At 43.0% G+C, this 21560-nt stretch overlaps 1 protein-coding gene across 1 annotated transcript in view; it reads left to right on the forward strand.

The window, feature by feature from the left end:
• The window catches only part of LOC147679698 (tyrosinase-like), a 204714-nt gene that overhangs the window by 134081 nt on the left and 49073 nt on the right, over window positions 1–21560 (forward strand). Inside the window, exon 3 of the mRNA XM_086943276.1 lies at window positions 3413–3554. Coding sequence (XP_086799402.1) covers window positions 3413–3554 — 142 coding nt within the window. The remainder of the gene's footprint in view (window positions 1–3412; window positions 3555–21560) is intronic.

Consider the following 21560-nt stretch of genomic DNA (forward strand, 5'->3'; position numbering starts at 1 on the left):
AAAAGCAGGTTTTTCCACGCCAATAAATCACTATGGCAAAAGAAGATTGATTTAGTATGGATGACAAGGTGTGCATCTCTTTTCTTATGAACTCATCAGATTTTACAACTAGCCATATTAGTTTTGATTTTTAAGCTTCTGAATATCATGTATTTCTGTTATTACTGATGAATTTAGCAACTATATTATTGTTGAGTTAACCATCCAATGCTTAGAAGATTATTACATGTGTAGCTTTCTTCAATATCTGTACTTAAAAATATTACATGGTCTTAGAATGTTCTCTGAATCTGACTTTTCAATATGTGATGAGAATGTGTTACAATGTGAATGTTATAGATAAAGAGATGAATCTGTATTCTAATGTAACACCTAACCAACTGTTTACTCTCTAACTGGCCTATTGGTCGTTTTATTTTGATTGTTTAATGGTGTAATGTATTCTGAGAATGTTCTTTAAACCCCCGCCCCCCTATTTGATAGCATTTTGATGAAAATTTGATGTTCTATTAAGGGGCTGATTCCGATGTTGGACGGACATGAGTCCGTCCGACATCGGTCCGGACTCCGGAGCAGTAACCCAACGACCTGCTGTCGTGGGTTACTGCCCTGGTAGTACGATGCGACCGAACAGGGTTCGGTCACATTCGTATACCTGTCAATGCAAGCATGCCTTCCCGTCGGAAAGCATACTTTCATTTCTGAGAGCAGGGGTGCAGTTCATCCCTGCACCCTGTGGCCGGCACCCCAAGGTGCCTGCCACCGGGTGCAGGGATCAACAGAGGGGCACCATAGGTGCCCCAGGCCACCATCCGGCGGCCTGACACCCATGGGGGCTCTGCTGGAGACCTCCAGAAACAGCTTCCGACTGCCCTTTCATGCCGGACAGACCCGCATGAAAAGGCAGTGAAAAGCTGCCATCGTACTCCCTCGGTCGGAAAGAGGCGACCAGTGGAGTACTGGAGGATTTCCGGATGGCAGACGGGCTCTCCGAGCCCGTCGTAGCCCATCTGGAAATCATAGTCAGATTCCATTCCGACCGAGCCCATCGGAAAGGCTCGGTCGGAATGGAATCCAGCCGGCAATGACTGATTCGGTTGAAGGGGCTCCGACCATGGGTCGGCGCCCTTCCGACCGAGATCGGAATCAGCCCCTATATAGATTCATCTGTAATCTAACGTCACTTGACCATTTTTTACTCTGTAACCAAAGTTCTGATCATATTGTTTATATTTTTGCCATTTATCGTCATTTTCTCTCTTTCTTTCTTTCCTCAATCTTCTTTATAACACCTATCTCTTCACAGTTTGTGACTCAGTTAATTGTAGGAACACATTTAAAAATCCCATGTGTCTTCATGTACTTTAAATTTAAAATGTATGCCCTAGAGCAGTGGTTCTTAATCTTTTGACTTCTGTGGTTCTCCACTTAATAATTACAACTGGAACCTAATGGCCCCATACTGAATCATTATTGGGATCTGGGGACCACTACTGAGTCATTATTGAAAATCAGTGCCCTTGGCTTAAGTCATTTCGATGATTCAAACCGTGAAACAATGCACAAAAATACAGAAACAAGTATGCGTCAATCAAATACACATATTATGAAATATATTTTATTTAATTCATAAACAAATCTTAAAAATGTAAGTCTCAATTTTAATGGGAAGGGAGCTTTTAAATTTGATGTGAAGGTTGGAGTCTTTCTAAATTCAATTGAGGCCACCCATCGTCCATACTATATTCTGTTAGGTGCACTTGCACTGCTCCCTCTAATGAGTCTGCAAGTACAACCTTTATTTTTATTGTCCAATTTTAAATCTCTTCACATTTGCAGGACATTTAAAATTTTGCAAATTTCAGTGTTGTCTTTATTTGTAAACTTTTTAATAATTTGCTAGTATTATTTTCTTTTCTTAATAGTCATGGATTCCATGAGCTGCCCGTTTATTGCACATAACAACATGTTTGTATTTGCCCTGCGTCCATGCTTCTAAAGGGCATATTATCAAGAACGGCATTAAAAATTATCGGCGGTTTAGCGGCAGCGGCGATAATGGGCTTGATTATATGCCCTTGAGAATTCCAATAGAAGTCCATGTTGTGGTGTGAACATGGGCTTCTATTGGAATTCTCCAAGGCATATTATCAAGTCCATTATCGCCGCTTTAGCAGCAGTTTTATGCCGCTAAACCAACGATAATTTTAACACTGTTCTTGATAATATGCCACTAAGTTCTTTCTCCATGGCTGCAAACTCCATTTTCATCAGTTTGAGTTGAGAAACACTAGAGGAAGGACTAGCAGTACATGGTCTCCTTTTCTGGAATAAAGATACTTACTTCACCGCTCCAGCTGCTCCTGACTTTTCTCTTGTACAACCACCTGTCTCACAGAGACCGAGAGAGAGGCCATGTTAGAATGGTCAAATCAGAGTTTACCAGTTTAGAACAGAGAATATACAATTCTGTTTCTAAGATCAATATAAGCAATCATAAGAACCAGTTTCAAAACACAGAGCAAAGACATGGATTCCAAAACATAAAGCAATGCTGTTCATTATAAAAAAACACAGTACTTTGAGAGGAGTAAATCAATTCTCATAATGTCCACACTCTTAAAGAAAAAACTGAGAAAGGGATATGGAAATAGAAAGAAGACTGGTAGAGTAGCTAGTGCATAGAAAGAGAGACAACCATGTTAAAGTGGTCAAATGATCAAAATGAATAAGGATAATAAACTTTAACCAAAACATAGACAAAAGACTTTAATATCAACTCATAAAGCAATACTGTTTCGTATGAAAAAATCATAGTCCTGAGAAAGAAGCAGATCATTTCTCATATAATCCAAAGTATAGTAGCCCAAACACTCAAATCTGAGTGAGCAAAATTGACCTTAGAAAAGAAGGTTGTATCAAATTGGCACAGCCCTCATGTCCGTTGAAGGGTTCCTCATGATGTTCATCCTTGTGTTAAATTTGTCAAATTAGCTAATTCCCAGTGAATGCTATATGTGTGCTGTCATCAGTGTGAATGCTACTGTGGAATTACGTGGGGTATGTCAACAGAAATACTGCTGATGGTAATTCCACCAATATACATTTTGCCAAATGTAGCTGGGGCACATTTACTGGAACTGTCATATGTTTCTTTAACACCCACGTTCATATTTACTTGTTTTCACTTTTTCTAAGACATACTTTTTGACATATTCTTTATGTATGCATGTACTGTAGTACGGAGTGAGTGAGTGAGGGAGTACTAAACCAAATGTCCAACTTTTAGTTTTGTGTTCAGATTTTACAGGCTGTTTTGGAACTTTTCCCCATGTCTCTCGAGTTGATTTGTTGAGCTTACCGTGATAGAAGCTGAAATCCTGTTGATATTATCCCTTTCTTTCCTGTTTAGGATTCATGGATCCAAAGGATGGAGTGACAGCTCGGGAAAGCATGCATAACCTGGTGCATGACTACATGATGGGAACAATGGGACAAGTCCCCATATCTGCCAATGATCCAATATTTTATCTGCACCATGCATATATAGACATGTAAGTCTGCACAATCCTACAGAGCTTTAAGAGAAGCATTGCAAGTTCATGATGTTTGTTTGCACCTAGTCGCCATTTCTAAACTTATAAAAACCATTCAGGAATGAAGGACCCAAATTAGCAAATTTCTAACGAAATCTCAATAAACAGTATAATTATAATAAAGTTAATAAACACATTCATAAACAGTTCTTATACTAAAAATGAAAGACTATTAGCAAAACAGGTGTATGGCAACAGCGTTGATTAGTAGATTAGAGAGGCTATGCAAGATTATCACTTCTGATCCACTAGGACCTTGAGCCTAAGTACTAACAAGCATTGGCATTTGGCACCCATAAAGTATCTAGCCATGCCGCACATTATCCTTGGTGCTACAACCTCTACTTTTATTTCAGGAGCCCATAGTGAATGGGCAAACACAGCCAAGGATAGTTTTTTGTGCTATTTAATGAAAATATGATCACGTCTTTTAAAAATTCAAAAAAGTGCATTTCTTTAACAAAGAAGCTTTGACACTAATAGGCACATATTATCCCTATATTGAGAAGTACTTATTAAAGTGTTCTTTTTTTTACAACTGGTAGTCTGAACCGAATATAAGATGATGAATAAAACAAGAGCGTTAGGAGTATAAAATATAGCAGAGGCACCTTAAACAATTACATTGATTAAGCTCTTTAAAGAAAAATCAACAAATAAAATGCCTCAAAAACCTATTTAAAATCCATAAAATGGATAGTCAGCTATACAAGTGGCTTCAAACAACGAAATAGGCCTGTATTCACAGCTTTCAAGTACTATTGTGTACTGGATCCTGGAACACCCCAATTATTATCATTATTATTATTATTATTATTATTCAGCATTTGTAGAGCGTAAAGCTACCATAGGGCATCCCAGCACTAGCCGCCGAAAGAAGGGGAAGTGATAGATTTTACGGCAGAGTGTTGAAATACCCAAGGGGTCCATTATGATTTCGGGTGGATCGCTCTTGCCTGACCGGCGGTTGCGATCCGCCCCGAGTGGGACGGGTATGCCCAGACGTGGGTCTTGTGCTCTCCTTGCCACTGGAGTCAAGCTATCCCGGCTAATGAGGGCTGAAAGCCCGAAACCGGTCCCAGGATGCTTGTTTCTATCCAGGGAGGACCTGGCCTGGCAGTTCGCTCTGGACTGTTCCCATGGAGCACAGGGTCAATACTGATTTGCATATGGCTGGGTCCAAACTGGGGTGGCGTAGTGGGCAAAAGAACAATGGATTTAACCCAGATCTTTTGACTGGGGGAGAATGTTTGCATTGTCAGCATTCCACCCATCATTTGTTTGCTGTAACACTTTCCTCCCTCAGTGGGATGGGTATACCCAGACGAGGGTCCCTTGCTCACTGTGCCACTAGATTCGAGCTAGCCTGGCTAAAGAAGGGTGACATACCCTGAAACCAGTCCCAGGATGTTTGTTTCCAGTCCAGGGAGAACCTGGCCCGGCAGTTTGGTCTGACTGTTCCCATGGGGCACAGGGTCAAGACTGATTTGCATATGGCTAGGTCCAAACTGGGGTGGCGTAGTGGGCAAAAGAACAATGGATTTAACCCAGATCTTTTGACGGGGGAGAATGTTTGCATTGTCAGCATTCCGTCCATCATTTGTTTTCTGTAACATGTTTCTTTGAGTGTGGCACAATGCAGCACACATGCAAAAACAAGGAGAAAATAATATATTTCTTCTTGTTGCGCCTGCTCAAGACCAGGTTTTCCCTGTTCTTAATTTTTCTGCTGCCTCATATTTATGCCACCCTTGTATATATAGGGCAGAGTCAAAATCAGTGGGTGTTGCGGTCCAACATCCATCATAACAACCATTACCCTCTCCTTTCACGCTAAGTATAGCGTGAAAGGGGACCTTATTTACAAGGCAGTTTTAAGCCCCGATAAGTGGCTTAACGCTCCCTTGTAAATTAGGCGAAGCACATATCGCCACAGGAACATCACTTAAATTGATATTCCTGTGGCAATAGGGACTTGTAAACATAACCCTAGATGTCACACATATGCAGTAAAGCCACACTTCTAAAAATTGAGGAACAAGGTGTGCCTACAGCAAACCTTTTGTTTTTTCAAAGCAGAATATGAGTTAAATTATACAGTTTCTATATGCTGGATGCCAGTGTTCTATCGGGGGCCAAGCTAAAGCATTGCAATTCAGAACAGCTCCCAGATGACAACACCAGCAAACATTGTGCTCATTCATAAACATGAAGGGAAAATGCAATTTTGATTGGTTTCAAAAGTGCCTCTGTCTGGATCAGCTGTACGCAGCATTAAAAAAAGATGACTGTCCAACAAAAAAAATATGTTTATTGCAAATACGTTTCCACAGCAATATAAAACTGTTAAACAAAAGGTAACTGCTATTTACCCACCTGCTGGGTAAATAGGGAATTTTGTCTGCTAGTCACTTATCCGCTGGCTAAATAGTAGAAATTATTTACAATTTTGCTGGTGACCTTGAAAATAGCAGTGAAACTCCACGATTTTCCTTGCCACTGACGAGTAATAGAGATTCTGCAGTGTTTGGCTGCAGGCATGTAAATAGCAGAAAAACATCACTATTTACCTGCCCGCTGGTTAAATAGTAGAGATTGTGCACTGTTTTGCCAGCGGCCATGCAAATAGCAGAAAACATCAATATTTACTCACCCACTGGTTAAGTAGGAGAGATTGTGCACTGTTCGGCCAGCTTTGTGTAAATAGCAGGAAAACTTAAATATTTACCTGGGTAAATATTCATCATTTACTCTCCACTGGTTAATTAGTAGAGCTTTTGCACTGTACATCCAGCGGCCATGCGATCAGCAGAAAACCTAAATATTACCCAGCTGCTGGCTAAATAGTAGAGATCCTGCACTGTTCAGCTGACAGCCATGCAAATAGCCAAAAAACTTCACTATTCACCTGACCTCTGGTTAAATGGAATAGTTTCTGCACTGTTTGAACTCCAAGCATTATATTTACCTGCAGAGGTAATTAATGCTCAATATGATTAGAATCTTTGCAAGTCTAGTTAAAGCTATTTAGTCTTCTAAATCTATATACCTACTCACACAGCCATGGGAATGTACAAGGGCCAGATATAGGATTACCAAAAGGCCTAATTTATGAGAACATAAACCAGTGAATTTTGGAATTATTCCTTCTGGTTCTGTTCAATTTAACAAATCAGATCAAAATGCCTGAAAACAATGATTTGTAAAAGCAAAAGTCGGAACTGAAAATGTTGTATCCCAATGATATAGAGGCATCTAGTATTTAGGGTGATTTTATGAAAATAGAAACAAATACGTAGGTCCCCTTGTGAAGTGACCAATACAGTACATTTGAGAGTCTTTATTCAAAAATCTAGGGGCCTGGTTTAGAGTCTTGAGGACGGTGCTAATTACATCAACATGGTGGAGCACAATACCTCTGACATCCTAAAGGACATCTGCAAGCAAAATTAGGAGTTGTCCACTGGTCCTATGGAAAACTCTCTATAATGACAAGAACTGCCATCATGCAGGATTCCTGCATATGCATAAAACCCTTCCTTCTATGGCCCTTGTCGGGCCAACCATGATTCAATTCAATTCAAATTGACTTTATTTCGGATATATTGCAATCCATAAAAGTACACACAATTTAGACAATTCATAATAAAAACATCACAATACTCACAAAGTCAATCTTAAATTACATACAACACAAATATATCATAAAAAAGGGAGTGCATTGACAGAATTAGAATAAGAGATGCAAGTAAAGTCCATATACAGAATATACGAAATAAAGTGCAATAGTGCCATAAACTACAGTTAATGCACATTTACTCATCCAAACAATTTCTTAGTCTCATAGTCATTTTTAAGAATTCTAGCACCTGGAGGACACTGTCCGAATGCAGCAACTGTAAGTACATAAGGGCGGGTCTGATTTGGTTAAAATTTAATTTCTTTAAAAGAGTAACCAGGTACAGCTTTCGTGGATATTCATAAAATGTACATAAAAATATAAAATGCAGCATGTCCTGTGGAGACTTCCCGTCGCAGCCACAGGGAGCTGCTGGTTTCTTAAAAATGTCCGACTTGGGTCAAATTAAAAGCTGATGAAAGATGTTAAACCTGAAGCGGGTCAGCAAAAATTTCTCATGGGTGGTGAAGGAGCATGTTAGATACAATTCCATTGAATTACAAGTTCTCAACATGATATACATTCTAACATTAGGTTTCAGAAGCTCTATTTCATCTCTTGCAGCATTACGGTTCAGGTAATAAGCTCTCTTAATTGCAACAACGTCACCCTTAACTATATCCCCCGGGTTATCAAACAGGTTCAGTCGGCCAAGTTTCGCAAATTGCGACTTCAAATATTTAAGCCAGGGTACACGCATTGAGTGGTCAAGCGATAAAAGATCCTCCACTATCAAGTGGGTCAGAGGGATTGCATCACTTAACCAAAGTTTTACCCAGCACAACAACGGTTTCAGTCCAACAATGTCCGATAAATGTAAACAGCCAAGTTCTTCATGAGCGGCTAAATTCGGTGTGCTCCCAGGGACACACAACAGACGTTTTAAAAATTTATTTTCAACTATTTGAAGTTGATCACTGTTTGTGTAGCCCCAAATCTCGCTTCCGTACACTGCAGTGGCTATGGATTTAGCGTTGTATAATTTCATCATAGCCCCGTTTGGCTTTTTTCCTAATTTAGAGGCAAAATTGAAGATAGAAGCGTTTACCCTGGACATTTCCCCCTTCTTCTTGGCCAGATGTGGGGCCCAACTCATTTTTGTATCAAATAAGACACCCAGGTAGGAAAACATCTGGGTGATGGGTATCGGAACATCATTCAATTTAAAATTGAGCTTCTTCTTAGGTTGACGGCCGACATGCATTATGAAAGATTTTGAACTGTTGACCGTAAGGTCCCTATCAGACATAAATTTATTAAATCCAATCAAAAGTGCCTGAAGACCTAATTCAGTTCGTGAAATTAAGACCGCATCATCGGCATATAAAAGCAGAGGAATACCCCTCGCACCCGCCCTAGGACAATCAGATTTTATTTCCTGTAAATCAGCCTCCAGGTCATTTATATAAAAATTAAAAAGGTAAGGAGCCATAATGCACCCCTGACGTACACCTTTATTAATTGGAAAACAACCCGTGGTTTCCCCAGTCGAAGAATACCTCACATTGGCTCTTGTTTCATTGTGCAGATCCGCTAGGAACTCCACAATACCCCCATCTATTCCCTTGTCCTTCATGGTCCTCCACAGCCTCCCCCTGTTGACACAGTCAAAGGCTGAGGACAGATCCATGAAGGCAAGATGAATTGCTCCCTTCTGAACAACAGTATATTTATTCAGAATAAGGAACAGGTTGAGACACTGAGTTATGGTTGAGCGCCCCTCACAAAAACCATATTGAGAGATTGACAGGATGTGGTTTTCATTCGACCAACTTATTAGGCGTTGAAGTATAACTCTCCCCATGATCTTAACCATTGAATCGATTAGGGATATGGGTCGATAGCAAAGTGCACTTCCCCTATCTCCCTTCTTAAATACGGGGACTATAGTTGATAGTCCCCAAGATTCTGGACACCCCACTGCGGCCGCTGCATTAAATACGGCAACCAGAATGGGAGCCCAAAAGGCTGGATCAGACTTGTAAAGATCCGGGGGTATTCCGTCAGGCCCTGGCGCTTTATTAGCAGTGAGGCCCATTACGGCAGCCAAGACCTCACTTTTGTTAAAAATAATAGGGGTAACCCTATCATAGGGGGCAACAGCCATAGATCCAGAATTATCAGAATAATATAAACTTTTAAAATGGCCTTCCCATTCCTTTTTGGTTATACAGCAAACAATTCCGTCATCAGGGTCCTCGATCAAGAAAGGTTTCTTAACCAAAGCCCAGAATTTCGTGCTGCTATTCAGGGTGGAGGGGTCAAGCAATTCCTCCCACGCCTCTTTCCTCAGTAGCTCCTTACGGGAGATAGTAATAGCCTTATATTCCTTTCTACAGAGTTTTACAACCTCCCGATCCCTCGGGGAAGCTGACAAAGCAAGCCTCAATTTGCGAGCAGCTACGGTGCAATCATGGCTAAACCATCTCGATCCTACTTTTACCTGGGTTTTATTAGGAACAGATAAGAACGCTGACACCTTCTCCGCTATATTTTGATAAGCCTCTAGAACTAATTTAGGTTCACCTCCCCTGTTGATACAAACGTCAATGTCCTCAGCACACCCTTCAGAGATGTCTTTATAGAGTGCATCCGCGGAGTCAATTGACCATTTTAACCGCCTCCTCCCATCTGTTGTGCCCAAGCTTCCTTCGACAGTACTTTTAGGACAATTTTTTCCCCATGGACAGTTCAAACAGATTGTGACAGGATTATGGTCACTAAATTCACTAGGGAGGATACAGAAAGAATCTAAAAAAGTTTGCATAGTCCTAGAGACAAGTATATGGTCAATGAAGGTACCCCTGCCATGTCCCTTAAAAGTAGGGATATCAAAACAGTATGAAGGGTCCTTTAAGGACATAGCCAAAGAGAGGTCAAGGTCATTCATTAAGTCATTACACATTTCCCCCTCTATGGTGTGCTCCATATGCAGACAATCCGCACGAGCACAGATCATTTCTGATAAACACTTGTGCAAAGGATCTACACATGGATGCAGATTAAAATCCCCCAAAATCATGAGGTTATGGCCCACTTTTTCCATAAAATTAGAGACAAAAGAATTAAGAGCATGGATATGATTCAAACCTGCACTATCAAAAGCAGCATTGTAAAAATTCACCAGTCCCACAAGAACATTACCACCAGATAGAATTAGTCCCATGACCCCTGTGTGCTGAGCTACCAGTCTCCGTACTTCGCATGGTATCAATATGGAGACAAAGACTACAAGACCCCCCTTGGGCCTTCCCCGCAATGAAGGCACGGCCGGCACAAAGAAGGCCTTATACCCTTCTAAAAACAGATTACAGCCCAACTCCCAGGTCTCTTGGAGACAAATAATAGAAAAGTGCTTGATGTAGGTAACCCAGTTTACATCGGACATTTTGGCCGCAAGACCAGCAATATTCCAGGAGACAACAAGGCTTCCTGAAGTTTTACCCTCCGGGTTCAAAGAATTTGTAGTTTCACCTGAAGCCCTAGTAATCTGAGCCGCAGGTGCCCCCAGTCAGTCACACTGCTTCAGACCGGATAACATTTCGAATCTATTCTGTGTAATTAGATTCAGCCCAAATTGATGATGACCGTCACTTGGACTCCTATTATGACTTCTAATAGGCCCCCCTGACCCACAAGGGTTAGTAACATTATAGAGAAACTGAGACTCCTGAACAGGAGTATAGGGTTCAAACCCCCGCCTGGTTAAATTCTGTTGTGGTGTAGGTTTACACAGATGTGCATAAAAGTAACCCAAGGGGCGTACACAAATACTATTCATGTTATATACCAATGCAGAAGCTCTCAAAAGGATAGTTGCCACGTGCTGGGGGTGTTTAAAATTTATGACTATACAGTCCCCTGTCCCAGTCTTTTTTGACGGCCCTACCCAATTTACACGTCTTACTGTCATAATTTGGTCCGAGTATAAAACAGGGAACCCGCAGTTTTTATTGAGCCAAGACACAGTTTTATTTTTCAAAGAGGATTGGGATTCATCAAAAGGAGATGCGGGATGAGTCCCGCAGGGGGGCACATTAGTTAGTACAGCCACAAACGGAGCACAATCTGGTGGTAAATTAAGATAGCGATTGTACCTCGGGGGTCTGGGTACTCTACTGGTTATTTGCTTTGTGGATGGTATCGGCGGAGCCGCTGCCACAGGAATATCTGGACGAATAGGGGTTTCAGAACCAGTGGCCACTGCAACAGCAGCATTCCCCCTTGCCTTATTACATGTATCGTTGATATCGGCAAGTTCTAAACCTTTCCTCCCAGAGGGTACACTTCCACAAGATGTGACACTATTCTTTGCTGATAACAGACCACCCAGCCTTGTCACTTCCTTTGCTAGGTTATCTATCTTACTCGTTAATGGTTTAATGAGCTCCTCCATTTTAGTTGTCAAAGAAGCTTCTAGATTTTTTATAAGTGAAGCTAGAAAATCAGGAGTTATGCTTACACCATTTCCATTACCATCATTGTTAGTGCCCGTAAAAACAAAAGGGATTGGTATTGCAGGACTGATAATTGCATTACCATCCTTCTTTTTAGACTTATTTTGCTTCCCATTTACCCTTTGAGAGAGTGTTCTACAAGATCTTATAGCCCTGGTTTCTGGTTGGGGCTCATGTAACACACTAGTATCAGGACATGACAGCACCTGAGGGTCAGAATGAGCCTCCACGTTAACTAAAATGGACACTGGAGGGTCAATAGAAATGACATCAGACGAGTTAATTACACATCCTTGTAACGGGCTGATAGGGGAGTTTTCAGACATTTCCCCTACCACAGAGTTTTTCCCCAGTGATGCACGCCTGTTATTATTTATCTGGTTTACTTTCCTAACCAGGAAATTATCAAGAGTAGCGGGACCCACCGGTGCCTTATCATTTTTGGATTTAGACATTATGAATGTTAATAGAACTAATACTTGCAAACAGATACCCTTCAATCTAAGCACTAAGTGTTAAAACAACCTATACAGCTCAATATTAAAAAAGATCAGATGTCTTACACGCTCCAGGCGCGGAAATGGTCCACAAGGGGAAAAAATAAGGGTCCAGGCCCAGTCCAGTCTCCTTCAGTCCCCTGAGGGCCACAGAGGGCCCGCCCTTTGCCCGGGCTTAGCCCGGCGCTGCCCGCGCGCGTCCCGCGGGGCGGGAGGCGTTCCTCAGCTATGTAGCGCCTCCGGGCGCAGCCAGGCGTGTCAGGGATGCGCCGATAGTCCCAGGGGCACCTGGGTAATGTAGTTGTAAGCCGTTGCCCTCACGGCGCTTGTCGGTCAGCAGGGAGCCCCACAGCCGTTTCCCTCACGGCAGGAGCGGTCAAGCTGCGAGTCCGGTAAAGTAATCACCCCCGCTAGAGCGCTCGGCGCTCCTCAGCTATGTAGCACCTCCGGGCGCTGACAGGCGTGTCAGGGATGCACCGATAGTCCCAGGGGCACCTGGGTAATGTAGTTGTAAGCCGTTGCCCTCACGGCGCTTGTCGGTCAGCAGGGAGCCCCACAGCCGTTTCCCTCACGGCAGGAGCGGTCAAGCTGCGAGTCCGGTAAAGTAATCACCCCCCATGATATATTCTGTTGAGGAGCCAACAGCAAAAGCATTTGACTATAATAATTGAACTGAATGCCATTAGAATATGAACTAATGTTTCCAGTAAGCCAGAAATGTACTTTTAGACCTCAAAGAAGCAAAACAACCCTCCTAATGATTCTCATTCTTTGCCAGAAACAAGATACTGAATAAACAGATACATTTTGTTGCCTAAATGCTTGTGACCTACCCATCGATCATCTCATAGTTCCACTTTAATACTCATTTTCCAGATCGGGGAATTGGACTCACTATTGAGGCTTCATAACTGATTTGGTTTGTTTTTCTTTCAAATATCATTTTCTGGCTGCAGCTTGGACACAGAATTAGTTTTTGGTGATGGCGCTCCCAACAGTAGCAATAGTGCTGAGTCAAAGCAGAAGAATCCAAAACAAGGACACAATGAAGCATGAGGTTTTAGATGTGAGTACAACACCCAGGCAAATCATCAAATACCAACTAGCACATGAAAGGTGGCATGTGCCACACAAAAATTAATAGTCAACTACTGTTTTTACACATAGAATACAATTTAATTCCTTATAAAAAAACATAATATTGGATAAAATTGATACATGATTATAGACAATTGATAAAATATTTCAACATTATAGAATATGCATTTTTCTATATACACAACACTTATTAAATAAAAAAGAACTATTAGATGGTTTCCTGTCTGAATGCGTGCGCTCTGGGGGTCACACAGAATCCACTGAATGCCATCTTGGACGATCTATCTGAAGTCTCCATCACCTCCTCTCCTGCTTATTAGAGCCTTCTTAGGATTCTGAAATTCCCTTTACTATTTTCCATATACGTTTGACACATTTGTTATCCATTAACCATTGTTCCTTATTGCAGCCATCTGAGTGGCTCAAACTCTTTCTGCCATCTTTCACAGACCACACTCCTTCACCCATCCACCTTTGACCTCCTCTTCAAAACTTCAGTCCTATGTCCTCAGAACCACCCTGAGACTACTGTGCCAGCATCATACACTACACTCAAAGGTCTGAGTGTAACAGTTCTGGCTTTTTATTCACTTTGCATGCTCTGATTTTTCAGCAAACACTTACTAGTTTTAAATGTGGGCTTAAGGGGGTGTTTGAGGGGTTGAATAACAACCATTCACAAAACGGATTGCCTAATACATGTAGCCTAGATTCACATAGTTGTCCTCCTGCCCCTGGTCTTCTTCCTTCACTTCCTGGTTGTTCTGTGCATTTAGACTGTGGTCCTTCTCCAAGTCCTTTTCCAAGTTCTCCTTCTCTGGGCTGTTTTGGTTCTCCTAATCCTGTTCCCGGCCACAGTCTAACTAGTTCTGGTCACTCTGGTTTCCTGAATCTGGGGGTTTGGGGTATAGTCTTTCCTGACCCTGGTCTTCCTGGTCCTGCTCCTAGTTCATGCTTATTTAGCCCTTCCAGTGCCTATTGATACTACTGAGCCTCACACTGATCCTGCTGTCTGCTGGGTACATGTTTACCTATCCCTGTTGTTCTGGTTCTCCTAGGGCTGACACTCCTAGTAGTCCTGGTTTGGGTCATCCTGATTCTTCTTTCCCTGGTCCTTGTCCTTGTGGTCTACCCGGTACTACCTGAACCAACCCTGGTCCTCTTGGGCTGGGCCTAGTTATTTTGATTTTGGCCTGGCCCCTGTGTTTCATGTTTCTCTGGCTGTCCTGGTTGCCCTGTTCCTCACCAACCTGGTCCTAATACACCAGTTCTTAGTCCTCCTGCTCCACTTGGAATGTCCATTCCAGATACCTTGGTTCTGACCTCTCTGGTCCTCCTAGCCCTGTTCCTGGTCTTGTTTATTGTGATTCTTCTGGTTCACCGAATCCTCCCATCTGGACCCTTGTCCATGTACTCCTGACCTGACTAGTTCCCAGGCCCCATCCTCCAACATTTCTTGATACTCTTTACCCTAGTCCTCCTGCTCATTGTCATCTTGACTAACTAGTCCCCTTAGCCCTGATCTTCTTTGTTCAGGACATCCAGTTCGTAGCCACCAAGTTTGTTCATCTTGGCTCCTGTCATCCTAGCCTTCCATGTCCTTGTGCTCCTTTTTACCTTTATCTTGGTCCTGCTTGGGCTTGTATGCCAGGTCCTGATATGACTGGGCCTCTGTGACTTAAGCTTTCTTTTCCCCTTGGATGTAGTCACACTGGTTCTGATTTTCCGGTTCCTCTTAGCTCTTGTCCTGTTGACTCTGGTTGCCCCGCCATCTCCATATGCTCTTTGTGTAAATTGGTATTATGGATTGGTGTTTCTGTGATAGGCCTATTTGATTTACTACTAAGTCCCTAGTAGTGTGCACTGTATGTGTCGAGGCCCTGTAAGTCAAATGCTGCTAGTGGGCCTGCAGCACTGAGTGTTCCACCCACACAAGCAGCCTTGCCAAAGATTCTCCGACCTGCCACTGCAGTGTCTGTGCGCAGTCTGGTACTGCCATGTCGACCTGGCAAGCTCATCCACTTGCCAGGCCCTAACCTTGCCTTTTCTTACATGTGCGTCACCCCTAAGGTAGGCTCAAGGTACCCCTGTGGACAGGGTGCAGTGTATGAGAAAGGTAGGACATGTCCTGATATGAATAACATGTCATGATAGTTAACTACAGTAAAATTTGTTATTCACAATTGAAAGGCTATTTGTCCTATAGGATAGAATGGGAGTTTATTTATAACATCTTATAAATATAACTTCCCATTGGGACAAGATAGGGAAGGTAAAGTTTAGCATGCCTGAACTCAGAATGTAAAGATGCATCTTTTAGTATTGATGGTTTTTAGGTTTCGCCTACACAGCGCGCACGCGCTGCATAGGAGGACCTTTAGCCGTCGTTCTGCTCTTTTTCGAAGCACATACTCGTGCTTGTGGCGGCATCCATCTTGCGGGAGCACGGAGGGGTGCGCCAAGCACAAGTGTGTGCTTCGAAAAAGAGTAGACTGCGCGTGCACGCACACACGCACGCACCACTTCCAGGCCAGCAAGCACATGATTCCAGCATGCCACTACACCAGCAGTGCGCTTCCCAGCCATATGTTTATTTTACTTGTTTCTGTTTCTTTTTGCAGCTCCTCTCTCCTTCTACGCATCAGGTCCTTGTGTCCTTTCAAACAACCCCCATTATATCTCCGCCCCTCGCTACCTCCGATCCCGTCCAAACTGTCATCTTCTGTTACTAAATGCAGCATTATCCCCTCCCCTTAGTGAAGGCAAAAACACTTAAAGAGTCAGGCCTGATACCAGACCTGGTATCAGAATGCTCATCACTCCTCCTTTCCCATATTCACACACCAGTTCCTAGGAACATCCCAGCGGGTGCCAGTTTAAAAAAAAGTTTTGTTCTCTCTAACCCAAAAACAAATGCAAGAGTACCTCCAGGAAACAGTGGATAGATATTTTAACTATGCAGCCAAAATAAAATTACCTTAGTTTGCCCCCTCACAGCCTATGTGCTTTTGAACTATTTTTTTCTATGTCACGTAGTATCATGCATAGCGTAACAACCTGTCTGTTTCTTTGCTATGTAACTAGTGGTTGAAGTGCTTTAAAAAAGTACGGGGACTGCTTTTAGGGTACTTTTCGGCTTTCTCCTTCTCTCCCAGTGTGCTCCCCCAACCCCTGTGATCTGTTTCTCATGTACTTTTCCCCTGTTCCCTCACTGTCTATTGTTGTCAGCCTTGTGTGCTTTTCCTCCCATTCCTTATGTCACTGTGCTGTTTCTCGCACTCATGTGCTCTTACCCACCACCAACACCTTTGTAAAACCCCTGAAACAGGCATGATGAAGCAAAATGAAGTGTTGAATATCACACACTGCATCTAATCACAAATCTAGGTTGCAATTTCAAAATTAAAACATGAGAAAAATTAATTGAAACAATATTAAAAATGTGGATTTTGTTACTTTTTATTTCTAACTTAAGACCTAAAGCGGAAATGAACAAGCATTTGCAATGCAATACGTCTTGCATTTAGGAGAGTTTGAGCTAGTAACATTGCAAATAACAATGCCTTTTATTTTTGTTTTTGTTTTTAGAACATAAATAAAAGGCATTGTCATTTACAATTCCAATAGCTTAAACTCACATAAATGGGAGACCTATTGCATTGCAAATGCTTGTTACATTCTGTGTTCGTAACTACCACTTTTAGAAAGTGGGTATTTTCTTGTTTAGCCATCCAGTGTACCTCTGCTTGTTTGTGGATTGACTGTCTGGCTTCGGAGTGACAGGGGCTGCGGATGAGCATTCACTGTAGACAGCCACTGCGGGGTTGAGGTGTGTCCTGCCTTTCCTGGATGAGTCGGGGCTGGGCAGAATAGACCTGGGCTGCATTTAGGGTAGGGGAGGAGATTTCCTTGCACCTGAATGGGCCTAGTCTGCCTTATACAATGCTGTCTCCACTTCCTGCTGGGAAGCTGGACCCGAGAGGACAGAATTCTCTATGACTGAACACAGAGCCTCCCTGCCACAAGAGAACAAAGGAAAATGCTGTATAAATATTGGTGCCCAGACCTTAGAACTTTAGATTACTTCTTGACTCAAGAGGAACCTCTGCCAAGGAGAAGAGCTGGGAAAGAAGATGGTTAAGTACTGACCCTTTGCTGTGTGATGTCGTGTTTAGCCTGCAATGGCGGTTTCTGCCAAGGAGAGGATAAAGAATTTGCTGTGTGCTGTTTATCCTGCTTGAAGAAGATCTCCAAGAGCTTGAAGTAGAGCTTGCCTCCTGTTCGGAAGTCTCAGGGACAAAAAGACTACACCACCAGCTCCCCTGAACTTCCTTGCTGGGAGTTTTGTCCTGCTGAGAGGTGCCTGTTGCTGCATTGGGCCTCTGGAGGTTGTTTTAGTTGTTGGGAGCTGGAAAAGAGACGAAGCATCGCCTCATCGCCTCTGTGGCGCTGAAGAAACCGATGCAGCCCTGCCAGCGGCTGGAGAAAAAGGCTGCACGTCGAGATCACCACACCGATTCCCACACAGGCCATGCTGTGCGGCGGCAAGCACCAGCGCATCATGGGACCACGGCTGGAGAGACCAACGCAGCGCAGTTGCCGCCACCTCCGCATTAAGAAACTCTGCATCACCGATCCCCACGTATAGCACCGGTGTGCCAAGTCTACAAGAACGCCAGGGCTGCAGTAGGAAACCGATGCATCTCCTCCCCGCACATTAAGAAACTGACACATCACCTCGCCTTCAGTAAAGAACCGGCTATTCACCTTCCCTAGGCATAAGGAACCGATGCATCACCTTCCCTGAAGCTGTTTTTGTGTATGATTGTGACGCATCCAAGGTACTTTGTGTTCAAAGTGTTGCATCTATAGTTTGGAAACCTTCCTGAAGTTGCACAAGTCTTTTTTCCTTTCTTTCAGCATTTTGTCATCGCAGCATCTAATTTGGATCACTTGTAATGGCGTTCTTGTCAGACGCGCTGCTCTTTCTTTCGAGTACTATCTATCTTGGCGGTCCCTGCATTCCTACTTCGCAGTCAAAAATCTGCTCTTCCACAAAATAACGTTATTTTGTGGAAGAGCAGATTTCGAGGAAGGATTCCAGACATGCTATGAATATAGCGACAGCATCGCTTTAACAGAGAACCGGTATATTCTCTTGTTTAGAACTTAAAAATGAAAAAGTCCAGAGAAGATAAATATCGTGGCCAAAACTTTGACATAAGGAGAGACTTGAAAACCCCTGCAGTTGATTCAGAAAAACCCTGATGAGAATCTAGGTAGTGATTCCTCTTGATTCAAAATGCGTACGCATATCTAAGGAGCAAAATAAGACAAGGAACCATCATTCTGTCCTCAAACAGTTTGAATCAAATTTGTTTTTGCTGAAATATGTTATTAATGGTCCATTGCTCCTATTGATTATAATAATTTGGTCTTAAAGGTTTGATAATGATTCACTCATTTTGTATTTTATTGAGACCATAAGTAGTTGTTTTGTTTTATGTGAAATTTTGTATTTAGATGTAGTTTGTTGAATATACATCTTAATGAATATGTGGATCTGAAATGGATGGTTGTAAATATTTTGTATAAGTGTTTATATATATTGTATTGAAGATTGAAACACTTTTTCCTTTACTTTTTCCTTTTCACACGAAAAATGTAATGAAAAAGAATTAAAAAAAAAAAAAAAGGTATAAATAAAATACCGGTACAAACCCAGAAATAGTTGTGTTTGGCCATTAAGCAAAAAGTATATAAGCTTAAATAATAAAGTGTGGTTTAGGCAATCTTATTGTTGTTGATTGGTATTGGTATTGTGGTAGCATTGTCTGTCATTCACTTGGCTTTGTCAATTTGTTTTAAAGTTACTGTAAAGTTTGTCATGAAAACATTAACAAAGAAAATAGTAGCCTGTGCATCCACAAAGTTGTTTGAATGTTTTGTGAGAAATATTTCTATAAACAATCAAAAATCCCAGTATACTTCATGGCAATGTGTGGGGACTTGGAACCTTGCTGTGTGGCAGTTCCATGTTCCCTAGTAGAATGTTGAGTGTGATGTCACCTCTATAGCTGTTCAGGCTTCCCCAAATCTTTGCCCATTTCTTCGGACATCCTCAATGGATATATACTGATTTTTCCGCAACCATTGCCATATCCATATCTTTACACCATTGGCCGAGGGTAGGGCCATCCCCAGACCCCCAACGTTGCGCGATGTTACGTTTTGCTATTGTGATGCCCAATGTCACCCAGACTTGGGCCATCCTGGTGAGGTCCGTGGGCTCCCAGATGTTGAGCAGGCAGCACCTCGGTTCTGGCAGCACTGTGACATGAGTGACCTGGGAGAGTGTTAGCATCACCGCCGCCCAATAGGAAACGACTCTGGGACATTTCCAGACAGTATAGAAAATTGTACCTGCTTCCCCGCATTGTCGAAGGCAGAGTGGTGTTCCCGTGCGGTGAATTTTGTGGAAAAGGGTCCTCGTGTAATATGTTCGGTGTAAAATTTTCAGCTGCACTAGCCTTAGTCTCGATGGGATTGCTACCTCTCTGGGCGACGCAAGTGCTTTCCGCCAATCAGCCTCCTCAATGTCTCCCAGATCCCGCTCCCCTGTAGCCTTCAGCGTTTCCGTAGGGTCCGAGTAGGTATTATTATCTTACGGTAGCTCAGTGAGATCGCTTACGTGTGTAAGTGATCTGTTAAGAGTCTATCCTCTAGCGGTGAGGATTTTTCAGGTCGCGACCCTGGCTGTAGCAGAGATTGAAGTGCATGCCTAATTTGCAAATACCGGAAGTGTTCTGTCTGCGCTAAACCGTAGGTGGCATGCAAACGGGCAAAAGTAACCATTTCTCCCTTCTGCCACAGGTCCCCTACTGTGGATATACCTATCAGGTCCCAATTGCAAAACCCCTTGGTGTTGCCCAGCATCTCAAGCTGTTTTGTGTCCCACAAAGGCATCGATAGTGTCACTACGTCATTCCATCCCAGAGCTCTCTGTACCTCAAACCATATACGTATGGCATGTGACCTTGGGCCTGTTATGTTGCTTCTCTTCTTTTTATTGTAAAGTGCTCCCATGATCCCCGATGGAGCCAGTAAGTGCCTGTCTAATCTAAACGCTGGATCCTCTTGGGGGATGTGCAGCCATTAATTAATAGCTACGAGCTGGGATGCCCAATAATATACCTTGATGTCTGGGAGAGCTAATCCTCCATCGTACCAGCTTCTAGTTAATTTCTGTAGGGCTATGCGGGGTGCCTTTCCATCCCATAGCAAGGTCGTAACTTCTGCGTTCATCGCCGCAGGAATAGGGAAGGGTGTGTTTTGCAAGTATCATCAGAAGCAGTGTGCGCCAGGGTTTGACTTCATTTTTGAATCGCGATAGGGGTTGCGCCAGATTCCGTTCTGTGAATTACGTGCAGTCGTGTGTGATGAATATCCCGAGGTATTTAAACCCATCTGTGACTATTTGGAGTGCACAGCCACACGGGAACCTTGGAGGAAGGCCATGCAGAACATATAGAAGCGACTTCTCCCAATTAATGGTACATCCCAATACCCGGCCATAGACCCCACAGATGTCCAAGAGACAATTGATGGATCGCGCCGGAGATGTTAAGTAGAGTAATGCATCATCCGCGTAAAGCGAGATGCAGTCTTCCCATCCGTAATGCCCATTTTATCCAACGTATTGTCAAGTTTTGCCTGATCGATGCTGCCAGTGGTTCTAGTGGTACAAAAGGGGGTGGTGATGGACGGAGCATCTGAACCAATCAAAACACTCACACCCAGTCAACAGATCTGGGTTTAATCCATCACCGTTCTTTAGCCCACTCTGCCACCCCAGTTCAGACATGGCCATATGCAAATCAGTCTGACCCTGTGCCTCATGGGAACAGTCCAGCCTGAACTGCCAAGCCATGTCTACCCTGGACCGGAAACAAGCTTCGGAGGACTGGTTTCTGGCATTTCAGCCGTCTTCAGCCCGGCTTGCTTGAATCCAGTGGCAAAGTGAGCAAGGGACTCATGTCTGAGCATACCCTGCCAACTTATGGCAAACAAAGTGGTACAAAAGGGGGTGGTGATGGACAGAGCATCTGAACCAATTAAACACTCACACCCAGTCAACAGATATGGGTTTAATCCATCACCGTTCTTTAGCCCACTCTGCCACCCCTGTTCAGACATGGCCATATGCAAATCAGTCTGACCCTGTGCCTCATGG

Source organism: Lissotriton vulgaris, chromosome 11 (genome assembly GCF_964263255.1).
Source record: "Lissotriton vulgaris chromosome 11, aLisVul1.2, whole genome shotgun sequence".
NCBI lineage: Eukaryota > Metazoa > Chordata > Amphibia > Caudata > Salamandridae > Lissotriton > Lissotriton vulgaris.